The 22,264-nt window shown below is 40.2% G+C and overlaps 1 protein-coding gene across 1 annotated transcript; it reads left to right on the top strand.

Moving 5' to 3' along the window:
* Positions 1-7,918: 7,918 nt before the first annotated feature.
* LOC120054156 (caveolin-1-like) lies at positions 7,919-21,847 on the top strand. Its single transcript, XM_039001590.1, has 3 exons — positions 7,919-8,024; positions 8,941-9,111; positions 19,834-21,847. Exons 1-3 carry the CDS (start codon positions 7,989-7,991, stop codon positions 20,173-20,175), a joined length of 549 nt encoding a protein of 182 aa, XP_038857518.1. The 5' UTR covers positions 7,919-7,988; the 3' UTR covers positions 20,176-21,847.
* The last annotated feature ends 417 nt before the right edge of the window (positions 21,848-22,264 follow it).

Genomic DNA, 22,264 nt, shown 5'->3' with positions numbered 1-22,264 from the left:
ATTTTCGGATAAAACACATAATAATGAAAGAGAAGGATTGCCATTTTCAATTTGGGCAAGTTAGTGTAGGAGAGTTCGAAAACCGATTCTTATCCATCTATAATGATACCCACCAGGTATAGACAACCATAATGGGAAACTATTGAGAATGGTAGCAGACTGTATTACCACCCCTATGTGCTATATCTTTAACTAAAGCCTAAAGGAGTGTGTGTGTCCACAGGCGTGGACGGAAGCTGAAGTAATTCCACTGCCTAAAAATAGTAAAACACCCTTTGCTGGCTCTAACAGCTGCCCAGTCAGTTTGCTGCCTGCTCTTTGTAATCTGATGGAGAGAAATGTGTTTGACCAAATAAAATGCTATTTTTCAGAGAACAGGTTAACTACTGACTTTCAGCATGCACATAGAGATGGGCACTCAACTTGCACAGCACTGGCTCAAATGACAGGTGATTGGTTCAAATAAATGGATAATAAGATGAAAGTTGAAGCTGTATTGTTAGAGTTCAGCACAGTCTTTGCTGTTATCGATCATACATTGTTATTGAAGAAGCTCACATACGATGGCTTTACATCACCTGCCGTCACATGGTTGGTGATGTATTGTTATTCAATGGAATCTTCTCTCACATCAGATATGTACAGTGTGGTGTATCTCAGGGCAGTTAGTCTTCTCTATTTTTACAAATGATTTGCCACTGGTCATACATAAAGCTAGAAGGACTATGTGTGCAGATGATTCAACACTCTATATGTCAGCACCCAAAGCCAGTGAGCTAACGGAAATTCTAAATGAGGAGTTACACTCAGTATCAGAATGAGTTATTAATAATACATTGGTCTTAGATATCTCAAACTAAAAGCTTTGTATTTGGTTCAAAACATTCTCTAAGACCTAAACCTCGACAGGAGTTGTGTATAAAGGGTGTGACCATTGAGCAAGCTCAGGAAGCTAAACTCCCAGGTATAATATTGGATGGTCAACTATTATGGTTAAGTCACATTGACAAAGTTGTTGTGAAGATGTGTGCAAAGCTGTCATCAAGGCAAATGGTGGCTAGTTGAAGAATCTCAAATATAAAATACAGTATATTTTGATTTGTTGAACAAAGTTTTGGTTACTACATGATTCCATATGTGTTATTTCATAGTTTTGATGTCTTCACTATTATTCTACAATGTAGAAAATAGTAAAAATAAAGAAAAACCCTTGAATGAGTAGGTGTGTCCAAACCTTTGACCGGTACTGTGTCTTTTTTTTCTTTTTTTTTTATACAAAAATCAACTTTACTAGTTGTTCAGTTCTGTCACGCCCTGACCGTAGAGATCCTTTTTATGTCTCTATTTTGGTTGGTCAGGGCGTGAGTTTGGGTGGGCATTCTATGTCTGGTGTTCTATGTTGTCTATTTCTTTGTGTTTGGCCGTGTGTGGTTCTCAATCAGAGGCAGCTGTCTAATCGTTGTCTCTGCTTGAGAATCATACTTAGGTAGCCTGTTCCCACCTGTGTTTGTGGGTGGTTATTTTCTGGTTAGTGTTTGTTGCACCTGTCAGAACTGTTCGTTGGTCGTTTTTGTTGTTTTTGTTCGTGTATTCATCTTGATTAAAAGTTATGGATACGTACCACGCTGAACTTTGGTCCTCCTCTCCTTCTCCAGACGATTATCTTTACAAGTTCCATCTCGATTACTGTCCGTTAATATGGTTAAGTGCAGCAAAGAAGGACCTAGCAAAGCTTTAGCTGGCTCAGAACAGAGCAGCCCTAAACTGCACATACAGAGCAGAACAGAGCAGCCCCGTGCCCTAAACTGCACATACAGAACTAACATTAACAACATGCATACCAGTCTTTCCTCGTTGAGGGTTGACAAGAGATGAACTGCTTCTCTTCTAGTTTTCTTTTAACCTATGTTACTGTAATGAAAATTCCAGATTGTCTGCATAATCAAATAACATTCAGCTCAGACACCCATACATAACCCACAAGACATGCCACCAGGGGTCTCTTCACAGTCCCCAATTTCAGTATAATGACAGGATGCATGTCAGAGCCGTGTGTATAGGTGGCAGGGAAGTCAGGCGCAGGAGAGTTAAACTGAGTGTAAATGGAGACTTTTAATAAATGTCCACTTAACATGCTCCAAACACGAAAATGTACATACATAAAATAAACATGGGTACGAGGACCCGTCGCGCACCTATACACCAATAAACAACAGTTGACATAAAACAATCCCTGACAAAGACATGAGGGGAAACAGAGGGTTAAATACACAAGAGGTAATGGATGGGATTGAAAACAGGTGTGTGGGAAGACAAGACAAAAGCAATGGAAAATGAAAAATGGATCGATGATGGCTAGAAGACCGGTGACGTCGACCGCCGAACACCGCCCGAACAAGGAGAGGCAACGACTTCGGCAGAAGTCGTGACAATGCATTTGGAAGTTCATGCACTGTAAAACTCTTGTATGACTTTATACAAGTATTTTATCAATAGGAGTAGGAAAAAGGTGCCTTGTGCATTTATAAGCATCAAAGACGGCATTAACGATAAGTAATAAAAGCCTATGTCACACCATATCATGCTGAATCTGCAAGATAACTTTTATTTCATGTTGATTTCGGCAAAAATTCCAATGTGGCACTGACTCGCCCATGGATTGATGTTTCAGCATTGTCTCAATGAAGAGTTCGACATTCGACTAGGCACTTGCGACATGCACGAGCATTTACAAGCCTCCTATAGTTAGCGGCATGCGGACAAGCAATATCCACCATTGTAGTACGGATGAAGCCTGGGCTGGAATGTAAATCTAACTGAAGCAGGCTAGCTAAAAGCCTGAGTAGATCTAGCTTGCTTGGTGGTATACCCCTCTGAGCAGGTTCCTAATCCTGACAGAGCATTGGGCTGGGGAAAAATCTATATTTTACTCAGGAAAGTCATACTGTTTCCAACAGAAATGACACAGGTAACCTACACACAAGCATGCACGCACGCAAACACGTGTGCACGCACACACACACACACACACACACACACACACACACAGGCCAACTTGAAAACACCATCTAGTAGTTGAACAGATCACGTCAATTTCTCCATAGCTGCTGCATAATGTGTCGTGGCAGGTTAATGACGAGTTACTGTTTCATCCTGCTGCGCTGCTTGTCTACACTGTAAAACGTTGTTGTTTGTACAGTATTAACAATAAAAACTAACAGTAAAGTACTGTATTCATTATTTATAGTAAATTGCTGTAAATGGCAATGCACTCAGGGTGACTAAGCGTAAACAGAAACTTATACTGCAAATTCCAAAGATACTTTGGTTTAACAGTACATTACTGTAACCTCACAGCATTGTTGGGTTGGCAACTTGCAGCTTTTTCAAACAATTCTGAGTGATAGGATTGAGAGACATCAAGGTCTGAAGTGAACCAACCAAACAAGGTGTGTACAACATTTATATGATTTAGAAATATTCCACTGTAATGAAAAACATTGATTTATTTGTAAATGTGTACATTTATCGACAGTAAAATACTGTGAAGCATTATACTGCAGCATACTGTAAATTGTGGTGCATTGTGGGAAAATGTTGTGGGCAGGGAAATAATTGCTGTATTTCGAATGGTACTGTAATTCCACCCTACAGAATACACTAGCGTACTGTATTTCTGGAGCGCCGAAAACCTTTTGACCACTAGTGGTTGCATGGTACGTCCTTAGGTCTGTTTTACCCTATAGTCACTGCTAGTTTAGAAGCCTTTGTTACCCTGGCCCTCATAGCCTGGTTCCTCTCTAGGTTTCTTCCTAGGTTTTGGCCTTTCTAAGGAGTTTTTCCTAGACACCGTGCTTCTACACCTGCATTGCTTGCTGTTTGGGGTTTTAGGCTGGGTTTCTGTACAGCACTTTGAGATATTAGCTGATGTAAGAAGGGCTATATAAATACATTTGATTTGATTTGATTTGACTTGCTTTGTGGAGTGTGGTGTCAAAAAAGCGAAAGCATCTCTTTATTACGGACAGACCTCTCCCCATCTTTACAATTATTTAATTCATATGTTTTGACCATGACAGTTTACGATCTAAGGTAACACCAAGTAATTTAGTCTCCACAACTTTCAGCCACACCATTCATTACCAGATTTAGCTGAAGTCTAGAATTTAGGAAATTATTTGTACCAAATACAATGCTCTTAGTTTTAGAGTTGTTCAGGAGTTGTTCAGTTGTTTATTACTGGCCACCCATTCCAAAAAAGACTGCAACTATTTGTTAAGGGTTTTAGTGACTTAAATAGCTATGGTTGCTGATGCGTATATGGTGGAGTCATCAGCATAGATGGACACACATGCTTTGTTTAATGCCAGTGACAGGTCATTGGTAAAAATAGAAAAGGTCATAGAAGAATAGAAAAGGGCCTAGAGATCTGCCCTGAGGTACACCACACTTTACATTTCTCACATTAGAGAAGCCTCTGAGTTCTATTGGATAGATATCTCTGAATCCACAATAAGGTTGAAAAGCCATTTCATAAGTGTTCTCAACAACAGGTTATGGTCAATTCCTCATCAATCCATGGAGCTTTAACAGTTATAACAGTCAGTTTCATAACATGTGCATGTTTATCAATAATTGGAAGAAGCAATTTCATAAATTCATCAAGTGCAGTGTCTGAAAGATGATCCTTATTAATCACATCAGACCAACAAATTGTTTTATCATCATCCACATAAGAAATATTTAGTATGATCTCTTATACACTATTTTAGGTCCAGCTTTGGAACTTTGGCTTTCCTGGATATAGCCACTATATTGTGATCACTGCATTCAATGAGTACGGAAAAAGCTTTTAAACAACATTCTTGTCACGCCCTGACCTTGGAGATCCTTATTTATTCTCTATGTTTGGTTAGGTCAGGGTGTGACTTGGGTGGGAAAATCTATGTTTTCTATTTCTTTGTTGTTTTGCCATGTGTGGTTCCCAATCAGAGGCAGCTGTCTATCGTTGTCTCTGATTGGGGATCATATATAAGTTGTCATTTTCCGTTTGGGTTTTGTGGGGTGTTGTTTTCTGTTTAGGTTGTTTCCCTGACAGAACTGTGCGCTTTCGTTTTCTCCGTTTGTCATTTTGTTTGAGTGTTTTTTGTGAACATTAAATCATGAACACTTTCCACGCTGCGCTTTGGTCTCATTCCGACGACGAATGTTACAATTCTACAGTATTAGTAAAAATGTGGATGATCTTGTTCCTGTAGTGTTTGTAAACACCCTGGTAGGTTGATTAATAACCTGAACCAGATTACAGGCACTGGTTACAGTGAGAAGCTTCCTCTTGAGCAGACAGCTTGATGAAAACCAGTCAATATTCAGGTCCCCAAGAAAGTAGATCTCTCTCTGTTTACATCACTTACACTATCAAGCATTTTACACATATTATTTAGATACTGACTGTTAGCACTTGGTGGCCTATAGAAACACCCCAAAATAAAAAGGTTTTTAGATGTGTCAGGTGAACCTGCAACCACAACACTTTAATAACCCTTGACAAGAAGGCAGGATATGCTGTGAAGCCTGTGAAGACAGACCCAACATACTGTTAGTCATAGGTATTCATTTCAAATCTGCACCAATTGAGCATTTCAGGCACACCAACATTTCCAAATACAAACATTCAAAAGTTTCACAAAAAAGTGCACAACCAAATATTGCATATTTAAAATTGAGTACTTCAAAAACACCAGAAAACAAAATTGTTGTATGAGTAGATCACTAGATAAATGAATTGATAGCATAATAACTCAGAACAGTTGTCACGCCCGACGTTTTATTTCTCTATTTGGTGAGGTCAGGGTGTGATGTGGGGTGGGCATTCTATGTTTTGTATTTCTTTGTGTTTGGCCGAGCGTGGTTCCCAATCAGAGGCAGCTGTCTATCGTTGTCTCTGATTGGGAATCATACTTAGGTAGCCTTTTTTCCCACCTATGTTGTGGGATCTTGTTTTTGTACAGCTCGTGTAGCCTACGGAATGTTCGTTTTGGTTTCATTTTGTTGCTGGTTCTCATTTAAATAAATATGATGACTACAAATTACGCTGCGCCTTGGTCTCCTTCAAACAACGAACGTTACAACAGTAAATGAAAAGAAACTAAATTAACTACCCATTTTAGAAATATTTACCTTTTCAAAAACATTACAGGCTACGTAGACAGGCTCCTGGATCTCCTATTCGACAAGGTCACCTTTGATCCAGCGCCGTAGGAGTCTGCCCAGTGTGACAGGCCTGACAAGGAGGAGGCCATAGCTGGATTTGTCTCCCGCTTCAATCTTGGGGGTGACTGAAGCCTGCTTGATTGAAACAGGACACGTGGCACCCCCTCCTCTCCTGCTCCACTCCCCATCAATATATGCAGTTGGTTGCATTTCCTGAAGCCTAAGTAATTCGCTTTTACGTGATATGATCTCACACTTTGTTTCATTGTATAGTTTTTTTTCAAGCATTCGGACGGGAGATTGTACAAGTCAATGGGTCCTGCACAATGTAGGGCGGCCGGGTGCCTATATTAGGCTTATGGCTCTATTTTATTTTTATGTCAAATGATGTCTCCATTATTTCTCACCTTTTATTTCTTATGAGTGTTCATGTTGATAAATATTTTGGCTATGCTGGCATATTGTAAATGATCAAATGAATGTCTGATCAATAAATACACATCTGAACATATTGTCATTTATAATGCTAATGCAGAGGCACCAATAACTTGTCCAGTACACTTATTGTATGCTGTTTTCATATACTTTCCCTTGTGTCTAAGCTTCTAAATTGACTAATTCTTGTGAAGTATATTATTGAAGTAACTGAATTCTGTAATGCTGTTTGTCTGACGTCCAACAGTCCATTTTCAGCTGTTGACCACTAAAGCCTTTTGCAGAGAAAATGGGTTGAGGCATACTATTTAAGCTCAGAATGAGTAGTCTATTGTTTACCCTGTCATCAATGACATGTGGCCCACTGTTTAGCATGTTACCTGGCAACGACTACAAGGGTGTTTTAAAGAGCTGTCAGTCAAGGTGAGCTGATGAATATAAGCTCCCTGCCCACTCAGCTGGTTCTTTCAAGCTTCCTGATAGTTAGAGATGAGAGAAAAGGTCAAATGCATTCAATTCTGAGCATTTTAATAGCATAAAGATATAATGGGTGATGTTTTGGTCATTCAAATGCTATTTTTACTTGGGAAATAGGATGAATGTGTGGGACCTTTAAGGCCTCTAGAAGTGCAATTATAAAATACTTAAGTGTGGGATTTTATATCACTTGCACTTCTAGAGGCCTTAACAAAGACTTCCAAACTGGTATTCATTGATTTGCTGTAATATGTAAACATAATAACTAGAGGCCAACCTGCTTGCACCAATCCCATGCAATTATGGTAAAATACTGTAAAATGCAAACCCCATCTCCTCAATAAATGGAATTAATTAATCTGTCCATTCATTCATTATTTACAATTACCATAAAATTAGTACAGTAATGCTATGTAATACTGTTGTTTTGTGTAAGGTACAGGCAGACAGTTGCTTGTAAATTACCATAAAAACAGCAAAAAAGATCACAGTAACATTATTGGATACTGTAAAATATGGTACAGTAACATACTGTACATTTTTTATGGTAAGTTAAAAACAACAGGAACTGTTTTACAGTGTACACAGGCGACTGCTCAGCGAATATGAAACACATTCATTCAGTCCATGCAGATGCGCGCCGAGATTTACTCTTAGTTCTCTTCAGCTGCTTAACTAACTGTGCTTCCAATGTGCGCAACTTAAAGATAAGGCGACAGGATTTGGTAATATCCCCGGAGGAGCCCTCCAAGTCGTCACCATATTCCACACGCCTCCTGTTATTGCTTTACTTCCTCTGTTAAACTGATATTGTCTTGCTTCAACGACACACTGGTCTGTTCGCACTTCAGGCGCGGGACAGCATGACTGGTGGACTCAAGGACGGCGAAACTGACGAGGTATGGTTCTCGGTTCTGTTCTGGACACTGCTGTCCATATTTGTAAACATTTGTACGTTTTTAGAAGATATTTCATCATCTGAGAGCAATAAAGTTTATTTGGCTCATTCTCATTCTGACATTTATCGAAAATGCCCTTGGAAAATTGGGAAACTTTTAAACTCCAAAGCCTATTTGCCAATAGTTATCTTTTTTGGCACCTAGTTGTGAACGTTACTCCCACTCCTACTGGGCGAATGTGCAAGCCCCCTCTATCCATTAGCAATGACATGAGACATTTACAGTTATTTATTCACTTGTATTTTCTATTGTTTTAGTGAGTATTTGTACTGTGGCTGTGTAATTGCCCTTACCTACCCTGGGACGTTGGGTGCAAATTATATTTTGCGTAACCCCGGCACATTTACATGGATGTTGCATTATTGTAATATTGATGTTGATTAATGTGCATTGTCCCCTATAAATAAATAAACTACACTTCTTACATTCTGAGCATTATTTATGATTTAATCCACATAGATAATTATGCGCACAAAGCCAGTCAAAGTTGTGTTTGTTTTAGAATGTTAATTCTATTACACTAGCTAAGCCAATCGAAAAATGCACATTCCAGTAAAACTTGACGACAGTTACATGATTGGAAAATATGCTTGCGATGCCTTATGTGAAACAGGTTCTCAGTGTACAGAGCATCCTAATAACCATCGTTAACACGCATTGTGTGAGTTCTTGGTGACGACCCCTTGCGGCGAGAGACGGATATCTGCTATAGAGGGGTGTGGTGCTCTCTCTTAAAACCATCTCAGTCTGGGGTAGGCTGCTAACTCTGGTGCGCTCAGTCCGTCTATCCTCTGCTCTCTACCCGTCTCTCCACTCATTTATCCCCCGCTTCTCTTCTTTCCCTCCGGACTACAAGGGATTTCTGCACTCGCAGTTCATCAGGAAACAAGGGAACATATACAAACCAAATAACAAAGAAATGGATAACGACAGTATGAGCGGGATGAAGACGATGCAGGACGTCCACACGAAAGAGATCGACCTGGTGAACCGGGACCCCAAGTACTTAAACGACGACGTTGTCAAGGTGAGTTCAAATCCGAACCAGTCCGTATATGGGATTTTGTATTATTATGCATGTTACCATTATAATATACCTATGAGGACTGGAAATTGTCACTTGCACGATGTTTGAGTAGAAGCAGACAAATGTGCACAGTAAACTGTCAAGGGTGACCCAAAGTAGCCTACTGCGTGTGTTCAAGTTCACGTTAGTCAGATATTAGTCAGATACACATGATATACGTGCAGTACACAATGCAACAAAATGCTTACTTGCAGGTTCACCTCTCGACAAATGCAACAACAATAGAAACGTAGCCTAATTAAGTGAATAAAATAATATTTAAAAAACTCAATGATTGAAAAATAGGATAAACATTTATCAAACAATATGCGAAGTGGGTGGTGAGTCGCATAGCATTCACACGTGTAACCTATACTATACGTCAGTTTGAGCTTTTTCGGGTTCATGACCCCAGTTTACAATGTTTTACAATAGGTTTGTGAAGGGGCTCAACACGTGCGTAAAAGTTGTAACAGCAGCAGAGCATATTCTTAATAAAATGTATTTGTCACATGCTTCATAAACAACAGTGAAATGCTTACTTATGGGTCATTTAGCAACAATGCAGAGCGAAAGATAAAGCTAAAAACAATTAAAAAATATATTATATAAATAGCGACATGAGTAATAAATACACAGTGAATAGGGAATAACAATAACGACTAAAAATAACATGGCTATATACAGGGAGCACCAGTACATAGTAGATGTGCATGGGAATGAGGTAATTGAGGTAGCTATGCTTACTGAACAAAAATATAAAACTTTGAGTTACAGTTCATATAAGGAAATCAGTCAATTGAAATCAATAAATTAGGCCCTTCACATGACTGGGAAGGGGCACAGCCGTTGGTGGGCCTAGGAGGGCATAGGCCCACCCACATGGGAGCCAGGCCGACCCACTGGGGAGCCAGGCCCAGTCAATCAGAATGAGTTTTTCCCCACAAAAGGGCTTTATTACAGACAGAAATACATTGCAAGAAAGTGTGAGTGTGGAGATGTGTATGTGTGTGTTGGGGTGTGAGTGTGTGGGTAGAGTCCAGTGTGTGCTCATAGAGTCCGTGCAAGAGGGTTAGTGCAAAAAAGGGTCAATGCAGGTAAAAAATTTGATTAGCTATTTAGCAGTCTTATGGCTTGGGCGTTGATTATGTTGTTTCCAGATGGTGCACTGGCACTACTTGCCTTGCTGTTACGAGAGAAAATTCTATGGATTGGATGGCAGTAGTCTTTGACAATTTTGGGGGGCCTTCCTTTGTCACTGCTTGGTATAGAGGTCCTGAGTGGCAGGGAGCTCGGCCCCAGTGATGTACTGGGCTGTACTCACCATCCTCTATAGTGCCTTGCTCGCAATGGTGCAGCTGTATAACTTTTTGAGGATCTGAGGGCCCATGTTGCTGCGGCTGCTGTCATTAGAACAGAGTGGAACATCCTTGCTCCGATGTTGGAACAGAGGAAATATTACTCATATCCTGTTGTTGGAACAAAACATTTCTCACAGTCCTTGTTTTATAGTTACACAGCATCTGTTATTAAATTAGTGAGTGAGAATAATTATTTTCAAAGTAGACACAAACCACACTGTGCCCATTTTGTGTACTTACAAATCTCCTTATTTGAATCCACAGATTTTCTTCTATAATACACAAATATACAATTTTGCAAATTAATCTACACAATTTTCTAGTACAGGTACAATATATAAGATATCACATAATTCAGTATAAAAACAAACAAATGCAGATATTTACCGTTGAAGACAACTTGAAATGAAATGCCTCAATTTGACTTGCTATGACAGGGGAATTCACCATTTCAAAGTAAAATGAATGAATCCTCAAAACCTTTAAAAATGACACCATTAAGTTATGTTCAGAAAGTATTCACACCCGTTGACTTTTTCCACATTTTGTGGTGTTACAGCCTGATTTTTAATAGATTACATTGAGATTTTGTGTCACTGGCCTACATACACTACCACATAATATCAAAGTGGAATTATGTTTTTCAAAACGTTTACAAATGAATAAAAAATGATATGCTGAAATGTATTGAGTCAATAAGTATCCAACCCATTTGTTATAGCAAGCCTAAATAAGTTCAGGAGTAAAAATGTACTTGAAAAGCTACATAATACGTTGCATGGACTCACTATGTTTGCAATTACAGTATTTAACATTATTTTTTTATGCCTATCTCATCTCTGTATCCCACAGACAATAATCTGTAAGGTCTTTCAGTAGGCAAGTGAATTTCAAACACAGATTCAACCACAAAGACCAGGGAGGTTTTCAAATGACTCGCAAAGGGAACCTATTGGTAGAAGGGTAAAAAAAAAAAAAACACACATTGAATATACCTTTGAGCATGGGTAAGTTGTTAATTGCACTTTGGATGGTTTATCAAAGCACCCAGTCACTATAAAGACACAGGCGTCCTTCCTAACTCAGTTGCCGGAGAGGAAGGAAACCCCTCAGCGATTTCACCATGAGGCCAATGGTGACTTTAAAACAGTTACAGAGTTTGTGGGCTGTGATAGGAGAACTGAGGATGGATAAACAACATTGCAGTTACTCCACAATACTAACCTAATTGACAGAGTTAAAAGAAGGAAGCCTGTACAGAATAAAATATTCTAAAATATGCATCCTGTTTGCAACAAGGCACTAAAGTAATACAGCAAAATAATTGTCAAAGCACTTGACATTTGACATTTGTATTGACTCAGGGGTGTGAATACTTATGTAAATTACATATTTCTGTATTGAATTTTCAATAAATATGCAAACATTTCTAAAAACATTTTTTTCACTTTGTCATTTGGGGGTATTGTATGTAGATGGATGAGAGAAAAAATCTATTTAATCCATTATGAATTCAGGCAGTAAGTCAAGGGGTATGACTATTTTGTGAAGGCACTGTATGTAAAAGATTAGTTTGTTGAGAGAAAGCTTGGCTGAAAGAGCCCTGATGTATTGACTCAGGGGTGTGAATACTTATGTAAATTACATATTTCTGTATTGAATTTTCAATAAATATGCAAACATTTCTAAAAACATTTTTTTCACTTTGTCATTTGGGGGTATTGTATGTAGATGGATGAGAGACAAAATCTATTTAATCCATTATGAATTCAGGCAGTAAGTCAAGGGGTATGACTATTTTGTGAAGGCACTGTATGTAAAAGATTAGTTTGTTGAGAGAAAGCTTGGCTGAAAGAGCGCTGATGTAGGCTATAGTGAAAACCACCTGTCGTGTGTGGTGGGAACAGAACAGCAGCTGCCACAAAGACATAGGCTGCTTCCCAAATGGCACCCTATTCCCAATGGTCCTGGTCAAAAGTAGTGCACTAAATAGGGAATAAGGTGCCATTTTGGATAGTAGTGAACTTTGATTCATAAAACATGAAAACATCCACATAGGTTAGGGATCTTCTAGAGCTGAGGGATTTTCAGCATGCTTATAGAGAAGGGAACTCAACATGTATTGTACTGCACTGACACAAATGACTGATGATTGGTTGAAAGAAATTGATAATAAGAAGATGGGAACTGTACTGTTAGATTTCAGTGCAGCCTTTGATATTATTGACCATAACCTGTTGTTGAGATCTTATGCGTTATGGCTTTTCAACCTCAGCTCTGAATCCATGATATGGCAATCTATCTAATAGAACTCAAAGGGTTTTCTTGAATGGAAGCTTCTCTAATGTCAAACATGTAAAGTGTGGTGTACCGTAGGGCAGATCTCTAGGCCCTCTACTCTTTTCTATTTTTACCAATGACCTGCCGCTGGCATTAAACAAAGCATGATTCAACCATATACGCATCAGCAACCACAGCTAATAGTGGTGTAATGGACCGTAGTTGATCCGTGATCCGTAAGAAACACCCCCCCATGGTTCGGCACGCATGTGAATCGTGGATCAATTGTAAAGTTTAACCATCATAGAGTGAAATACAGTTTTAATGCCGCTGTTACTTTTTAAAGTAATAGTTCCCTACATCTCTATGCAGAGTTGCAGTGAAAAGATAAAGACAAGACAGATGCTGTGTTTTACTCTGAAGCCTGAAGGTTGATTTGATTATTTTTTTGAAGCAGTTGTGTGTGTACTGTTCACGTGAACGTGGCATGTTGAATCAATCCTGGATGCTCGCGTTGCAAAAAGCAAAGAAGAAAAAAAGAGCAGTGACAGCCATGGCTAGCGGAGGCTGAAGAACTGGAAAAGCCTCCCGCTTCATTTAAGTCTCATGTATGGGAGCATTTTGGCTTCCCTGTCAAATATGATGACGGAAGAAGGGTGGTGGACAACACCATTACCGTGTGTAGGCATTGTGCCACAAGAAATCCGTATCATCATGGAAATACATCGAGCATGGCCACGCATTTAAAACGTCATCACCCTGGTGTGTCAGTGACGGGAGCCAACTCAGCCAAGAGACAAGAACTTCTCACGGCGGCATTTAAGCAGCCCTTTGCTGCAGAATCAGACCGGGCTAAAGCCATCACCAAATCTATTGGGATGTTTATCGCTGCAGACATGAGGCGATACTCTGTTGTGGAGTATGGCCTCACGCTACAAAATCCGCTCGCGCACCACTTCAGTATGAAGGTCGTGCCAGATCTTTATGAAGAGGAAAAGATCCAAATTGTCGACTAATTATCCAAGCCATCCTCTGTTGCCCTCACCACATACGGGTGGACCTCCAGGGCAACGGAAAGCTACGTGACTGTGACTGCTCACTACACCAGAGGAGTGGGAGATGCGAAGTTCGGTGCTACAGACACGCCCCCCCTATGAGAGTCACACAGGCACAAATCTGGCGCAGGTACTGCTAGGAGCAGTAGCAGAGTGGAAGCTAGAGGCCCAATAGCAATATCCCAACCGCCACAGATAATGCCAAGTAAATGAAGTGATAGATGCTGGACTGGGGCCACAGATAGCTTGCTTTGCACATGTGTTCAATTTAAAGGGGAATCAATTCAAAGGGGAATCTCAGTGAACCAGATGGACCGCCTCCTTGGGACGATCAGGATGGTGGATCCCTTTTTCCACCGAGGTACAACAGTCGCTCGTGTGCTTAAGACCAAACAAGAAATGTTACAGCTACCGACCCACAAAGCCCATACACAATGTCACAACAAGATAAGAAACATTCATGTGTTGGAAGTTCCCAACAATTGTTTGCATAGTCAACTTACACACAGCACTAACACACACACACACACACACACTTAACCAACCAGACATGCCACCAAGGGTCTTTTCACAGTCCCCAGGTCCAGAACCACTTCAAGGAAGTATAGTATTATACACAGCCATGAGTGCATGGATCTCCCTTCCATCTTATATAGCACAAGTGAACAACAAACCTGGTTTCAAAAAACAAATAAAGCAACACCTCACAGCACAAACCCTCTCCCCCAGTTGACCTACTTGTTGTGTGTAAGAACTGACATGTACACTACCGGTCAAAAGTTTTAGAACACCTACTCATTCAAGAGTTGTTGTTTTTTCATAATTTTTTTTACTATATTCTACATTGTAGAATAATAGTGAAGACATCAATAATAGTGAAGACATCAAAACTATGAAATAACACATATGGAATCATGTAGTAAACAAAAGTGTTAAACAAATCAAAATATATTTTATATTTGAGATTCTTCAAGTAGCCACCCTTTGCCTTGATGACAGCTTTGCACACTCTGAGCACCACACACACGCATGTTCATGTTTTTAAATGTATGTCAATTGTAAAGTCTTTTGTCTGTAATGTCTTTTTCGTTATGTGTCGGACCCCAGTAAGACTATATGTTGCTATTGGCGTCGGCTAATGGGGATCCTAATAAATCAAATCAAAAATATATATAAATAAACAAAAGCTTAAACGCATACTGACAAAGTACTCATCATCATCATTCACGGTTTTGTTTTATATCTGAAGCAACATGACAAACAAGTTAAATAGTCAAAAAAAATTTTTTAAGAGTTTCAGTAGCTACGTTTCTTTGAGTTAACAATCCAAGATGTTTGCAGCCATGAGTAGTTCCAGGGCAATCCTACTAGTCTTATGCCTTGTGTGCAGTATTTTCTATTTTATTACAATGGGTTCAGTCATATGAAAATAGAATCATATGAAAATATTATAACAGGGAACCTAATTCATGTGAGGAGAATAACATTATTCCAACCATGGACTTTTCTTACATGTGAACCTGCAAATTAGATTTTCACATGATTGATTTTCAAAGTTTTTCACATGTGAAACCGCAAATTTGTGAAACTGCAATTCACATGTGAACTGAAAACATGTTATTCTGCTCACGTAAAAGGTGACGTTAACATGGTCATTCTAAATTAAATACATGTGAAAATAGGGTTTCATGTGTGAAAGTTAAGCTCAACATGTGAAAACAGCTATTTCACATGTTTTTTTTGTAAGGGACACAGACACACACCAGACCCGCATACATACAGACATACATGCAGTCACAAACACACGCAACACACACAAACAACGCACACTACTATCTCTCCTACTCCTCTCCTCCTGCAGATCAGTAGACTGTTGACTTTCTTCAGCAGTGATCTTATAGTTAGAATTTCAACAGCTGTACTCAATTGGACACATCAAAGAATCAACATCCATGCAGAGTTTGCCTTGTGAATATATTTTCCTCTCGTAAAGCTGAGTTCTTTATATAGCCCAGTCAGTGGAGTGGCTCCAAAGCCACGCAGCCTTCTGTTAAACCACAATGGGGCTAAACTGGGCAGAGTAGACACACCCACAGCCACGCCGCACGGGCATCACAGCATTGATCGGCTCGCTAATTAGCCGCTAGCTAACATCTCCCTGCCAAATGCTCCAGTATCCTGGGAGGCGGGAGGCACATTATAGTTGGAAAGGAATATGTTTAGGCTCAATGGAGTAGCTGAGGCAGGGATTCCCTTAGATTTTCCAGGCGGGGTGCAAACAAGGGGCCCAAATCAACATGATTTATTAAGCAACAAATTCAATTAAATAAATTAAAGACACATGAAACCCCTTAGGGGCGACAGGTACTGAGACATACAGTTGAAGTCGGAAGTTAACATACACATTAGCCAAATACATTTAAACTCCGTTTTTCACAATTCCTGACATTTAATTCTAGTAAACATTCCCTGTCTTAGGTCAGTTAGGATCACCACTTAATTTTAAGAATGTGAAATGTCAGAATAATAGTAGAGAGAATTATTTATTTGAGCTTTTATTTCTTTCATCACATTCCCAGTGGGTCAGAAGTTTACATACACTCAATTAGTATTTGGTAACATTGCCTTTAAATTGATTAACTTGGGTCAAACGGTTCGGGTAGCCTTCCACAAGCTTCCCACAATAAGTTGGGTGAATTTTGGCCCATTCCTCCTGACAGAGCTGGTGTAACTGAGTCAGGTTTCTAGGCCTCCTTGCTCGCACACGCTTTTTCAGTTCTGCCCACAAATTTTCTATAGGATTGAGGTCAGGGCTTTGTGATGGCCACTCCAATACCTTGACTTTGTTGTCCTTAAGCCATTTTGCCACAACTTTGGAAGTGCTTGGGGTCATTGTCCATTTGGAAGACCCATTTGCGACCAAGCTTTAACTTCTTGACTGATGTCTTGAGATGTTGCTTCAATACAGTGGGGCAAAAAAGTATTTAGTCAGCCACCAATTGTGCAAGTTCTCCCACTTAAAAAGATGAGAGAGGCCTGTAATTTTCATCATAGGTACACTTCAACTATGACAGACAAAATGAGGGGAAAAAATCCAGAAAATCACATTGTAGGATTTTTAATTAATTTATTTGCAAATTATGGTGGAAAATAAGTATTTGGTCACCTACAAACAAGCAAGATTTCTGGCTCTCACAGACCTGTAACTTCTTCTTTAAGAGGCTCCTCTGTCATCCACTCGTTACCTGTATTAATGGCACCTGTTTGAACTTGTTATCAGTATAAAAGACACCTGTCCACAACCTCAAACAGTCACACTCCAAACTCCACTATGGCCAAGACCAAAGAGCTGTCAAAGGACACCAGAAATAAAATTGTAGACCTGCACCAGGCTGGGAAGACTGAATCTGCAATAGGTAAGCAGCTTGGTTTGAAGAAATCAACTGTGGGAGCAATTATTAGGAAATGGAAGACATACAAGACCACTGATAATCTCCCTCGATCTGGGGCTCCACGCAAGATCTCACCCCGTGGGGTCAAAATGATCACAAGAACGGTGAGCAAAAATCCCAGAACCACACGGGGGGACCTAGTGAATGACCTGCAGAGAGCTGGGACCAAAATAACAAAGCCTACCATCAGCAAGGGCATTGAAGATGAAACGTGGCTGGGTCTTTCAGCATGACAATGATCCCAAACACACAGCCCGGGCAACGAAGGAGTGGCTTCGTAAGAAGCATTTCAAGGTCCTGGAGTGGCCTAGCCAGTCTCCAGATCTCAACCCCATAGAAAATCTTTTGAGGGAGTTGAAAGTCCGAGTTGCCCAGCAACAGCCCCAAAACATCACTGCTCTAGAGGAGATCTGCATGGAGGAATGGGCCAAAATACCAGCAACAGTGTGTGAAAGCCTTGTGAAGACTTACAGAAAACGTTTTACCTCTGTCATTGCCAACAAAGGGTATATAACAAAGTATTGAGAAACTTTTGTTATTGACCAAATACTTATTTTCCACCATAATTTGCAAGTAAATTCATTAAAAATCCTACAATGTGATTTTCTGGATTTTTTTTTCTCATTTTGTCTGTCATAGTTGAAGTGTACCTATGATGAAAATTACAGGCCTCTCTCATCTTTTTACTATTGCACAATTGGTGGCTGACTAAATACTTTTTTGCCCCACTGTAGCTAGGACAAAATGGAAGGCTAGCTATCGCCTATCATTAAGCTAGCTAGCGATTTAGCAAATACATATCATTAGTGTGGTTCATATCTACTTGTAAATACACTCAATATAAGGCGTCGTTTGTAAAAAATAAAACTATTTAATAGCCAAAACACTTATAACGGATTTTTTTTTTTTTATCTTCCAAAACACCATCTTGTTCTCATTGACTTGTATACTTAGCTTGGATACAGTCATGTAAATGGGAAAATCTCACTTGTTTTTCACTCATTCAAAACAATTAAATTATACATCAAAATAACCCAAGAACAAAACAGTTTTGTTAAATTGTTATATCTAGATTTTGAAAACGTAACCATGCGTACAACCTGGGAAAAAAATATAAAATTAAGGAGACATAGAGAGCTAGCTTCTCTGTTCTTTTCAATGGGCTTCTTCCAACAGTCACGGAGCGGCATACAAAGACGAGAGGCACGCGTCTGCAGCAGTAACACTCTGAATGCCTCCACCTAGTGGTAGCGCTAAGTATGCATATATATCAATGCAACACCATAATAATGGAGTGGATGGCTCATAAATAATACATTATTTTTAACACACTTGAATTATCATACTCAGGTAGTCTAAGTAACCTTTTTGAAAACAACCATTTCACATGTGAAACTGCAAATTTCAATTTTTTTTGTAAGGGTACATACAGTACTGTACTCAAGATGTACGCCTCTGGATAATTAAATGGACGCTGCTGGGTTTTGTGGCTTAAAATAATAATATGATTTATATTACAGGGCTGTACCATCAACTTTTATTTTATGCTATAAGTTTAGCATGTTCAGTTTAGGAACCCCTTTGTGTACACAGAAAGAGCTGGTAGGAATGTCTTCTGAATAAAACCTTCAATTTGATATAAAAAAATGCACTTTTACTCTGCACTAGATACAGGTGTTGTTAAACCCTCTGACAGCAACACGTCTCTCGCAGACAAAACACACACGCAATTAAATAACTGTAAAATAAATATTTGCTCTATCGTGGGCCTGGTAGCGAATGGGAGAGTGAAAGGGAAAGAGAGGTAGTGAGGTAGCGAGAGAGAGCAAGTGTGCTAGCATGCGTGTGTTTTTCCACTTCAGTCTGCACTAAAATGCCTATGTGGTCATGGGTACTTGGGAGGCACGTAGCAAACCCGTCGATCACCTGAGAAGTCTTTTTACACTGAAAATAAATACCTTTCATGGTTTACCTGGGGCCCAAACGGCTACTCTTGACTAGTCTTCATGTAAAAAAGTAGGATCTTCATTTGATCACCCTGTTGTTGCAGGAAATTTCCTGATTTGATTTGACCTAACAAAAAAATGATCAACCCCTTCAAAAAATGTCCATGATTTGTAATCCACACAATAATTCACATTTCCTGTTATTATTTTCCTGCTTTGAGAAACTGGTTAGTGTTGCACCATCTTGGGAATATGGTGCTGCTTATTTGCCCTCTGACTCAGACAATTCTGGCACTGTGGCTCTGTCTTTTGTATCAGCTCTGTCTGTCAGGAATTGTGAAAAGATGGTTTAGGAGGGTAGAGAAAGTACAGAGGGTAAGGAGGGCATCACAAAAATGTTTGTTGTGGGGAGGGGGGGGGGGGACCTGGTTTGACCTTCCATACCAGTCACTATGAGGAGTCATAAATCTCTTGTAATACTTTTCTGCACATTTTTAGAAATAGGTTATATTCTTTATCTATGTTAGTTGCTTTGACAGTGGCTGTCTAATGAACCGTTATTAATTCAGTGGTTCTCTTCTCCCGTCAGGTGGAGTTCGAGGATGTGATCGCGGAGCCTCCAGGGACATACAGCTTCGACGGCGTGTGGAAGGCTAGCTTCACCACCTTCACGGTGACCAAGTACTGGTGCTACCGTCTCCTTACCGCCCTGGTGGGCATCCCGCTGGCGCTGGTCTGGGGCATCTTCTTCGCCATCCTGTCCTTCATCCACATCTGGGCGGTGGTGCCGTGCGTCAAGAGCTATCTGATCGAGATCCACTGTGTCAGCCGTGTTTACTCCATCTGCATCCACACCTTCTGCGATCCTCTGTTTGAAGCCATGGGCAAGTGCTTCAGCAGCGTCCGCATCAGCACCACCAAGGGGGTGTAGAAAAGAGGGGGAAGAAGAGGAAAATGAATGGAGGATGAGGGGAGGATGGTGGGAATGAGGTGAGGGCTGGAAACCATAACAGATTGTAAAGGGAGAGAAGACACCTGAAGAAACTGAAAGAAAAGAGAGGAAGCAACCTTTTTTGATAAAAGAAGAGGTGAGACATTTCTAGAGCTGTGGGCGGGATGTTGGCGGTGAGGGGGCGGAGACAGAGAGTACCTTGCCCCGCCTCTCTTTCTCCGTCTCCCTCGATGACTATCGTTTCTCTCTCCAGTGCTGGTTTAACCAACAGGGGCACATGATTATGTCAAGTCATTCCTTGGGGTTTTTATTTTGTTTTTGTTAGTGTTGTTTATCATTGCAGGAGCACCACCACGCTAGCCCCCCCCCCCCCCCCCCTCACTCCATTATTCCTAACATTATTCCGAAATGTTGTGTGATCCTCTCTCTGATTATAGCTTGTTGAATGAAGGGTATGATTGATTGAATTATTGATTGATTGATTAGTTAGTTAATTGATTGATACTCTCATATGATGGATGTTGGTGTTCTCTGCTGGGTTTGTGTTACTATTTTTGGGAGGGTAATGCTTTGGGTGCGGGGAAGGGATATCCCTGTGCCTGTCCCATTGCGTTGTTTGGAGAGAGTTGACAAATCCCACCTGACACAGCACAAAATCCTAGAGCCAAAACCCTCTCAACACCCTTCTCTCAGTCCCACTACCCCCACCTGACCCCCTCACACACCCTCCACCCCGCTATGCCTGCCATGACTCCTAGTCTGAAACACTGAACCTGCCCTTGTTTCTGCATTCACCAGCACCTCTACAAAGCCACCGAGCCAACCAACACACTGCTGTCAGTCTGCATGCCCTGACAGACAGACAGGCAGACACACAGGTATAAGACAACCACACAATGACATCATAATCACTCTCTCCATCAACACTCTTGTTTTGTTCCAGCTCCAATCCAAGCAAGAGAGATGAAATTCTATGACAACAACGAAGTCTCCGAACGAAACAGCCTTCGTGGTATATACCATTTTTCTATGTGACAGAGAATGTTTTTTTTATGTTTGTCTTTGAATCTCCAAAAAATATCACTTGAACTTTGTTTCATTACATTCACACCTAGGGATCTTCTTTGAAACCGTTTGAGGTCTCTTCTCTGTAGAGGGAGGGTTGAACTTTCAATGTCGATGCACGTTTGCTGTAGCCGTAGCTAAATAACCATGCTTTTTCTACACTTCTTGAAGATGAAGAACTTTCGTTTTGAGCTTTGTTTGCCCAACGTATGCAACTTTTGAGATGCGTTGTCTTTTTATTTTTTTTACTCCACGATGAGTTTTGAGAGTATTCCCTGATTGAATAGTATGGTCTGGTGTAGACTTCTGCTTATTGACTGTCGACCACAGGAGGCTGCTGAGGCGAGGACAGCTCATAATGGCTGGATGTGTTCGATACCATTTAATCCGTTCCAGCTATTACTATGAGCCCGTCCTCCCTAATTAAAGTGCCACCAGCCACCTGTGCTGTCGGCAGCTCCAACCAAGGACTATCAGCTAATACAGTCCCCTCGGGAAGTATTCAGACCTCTTCACTTTTTCCACATTTTGTTACATTACAGCATTATTCTAAAATTGATTAAATTATTTTAAAAACCTCATCAATCATCAGAATGTCCTCATCAATCTACACACAATACCCCATAAGGACAAAGCAAAAACAGGTTGTTTGAAATTTTTGCAAATGTATTCAAAATATAAAACAGAAACACCTTATTTATATAAGTATTCAGACCCTTTGCTATGAGACTCAAAATTGAGATCAGTTGCATCCTGTTTCCATTGATCATCCTTGAGATGTTTCTACAACTTGATTGGAGTCCTGTGGTAAATTCTGTGGTAAATTCAATTGATTGGACATGATTTGGAAAGGCACACACCTGCATATATAAGTTCCCAAAGTTGACAGTGCATGTCAGAGTAAAAACCAAGCCGTGAGGTTGAAGGAATTGTCCTTAGAGCTCTGAGACAGGATTGTGTCGAGGCACAGATCTGGGGAAGGGTACCAAATCATTTCTACAGC

This window comes from Salvelinus namaycush, chromosome 9 (assembly GCF_016432855.1).
Source record: "Salvelinus namaycush isolate Seneca chromosome 9, SaNama_1.0, whole genome shotgun sequence".
NCBI classification, from domain to species: domain Eukaryota; kingdom Metazoa; phylum Chordata; class Actinopteri; order Salmoniformes; family Salmonidae; genus Salvelinus; species Salvelinus namaycush.
The sequence above is the reverse complement of the archived record's forward strand: the minus strand, read 5'-3'. Positions and strand labels throughout refer to the sequence as shown.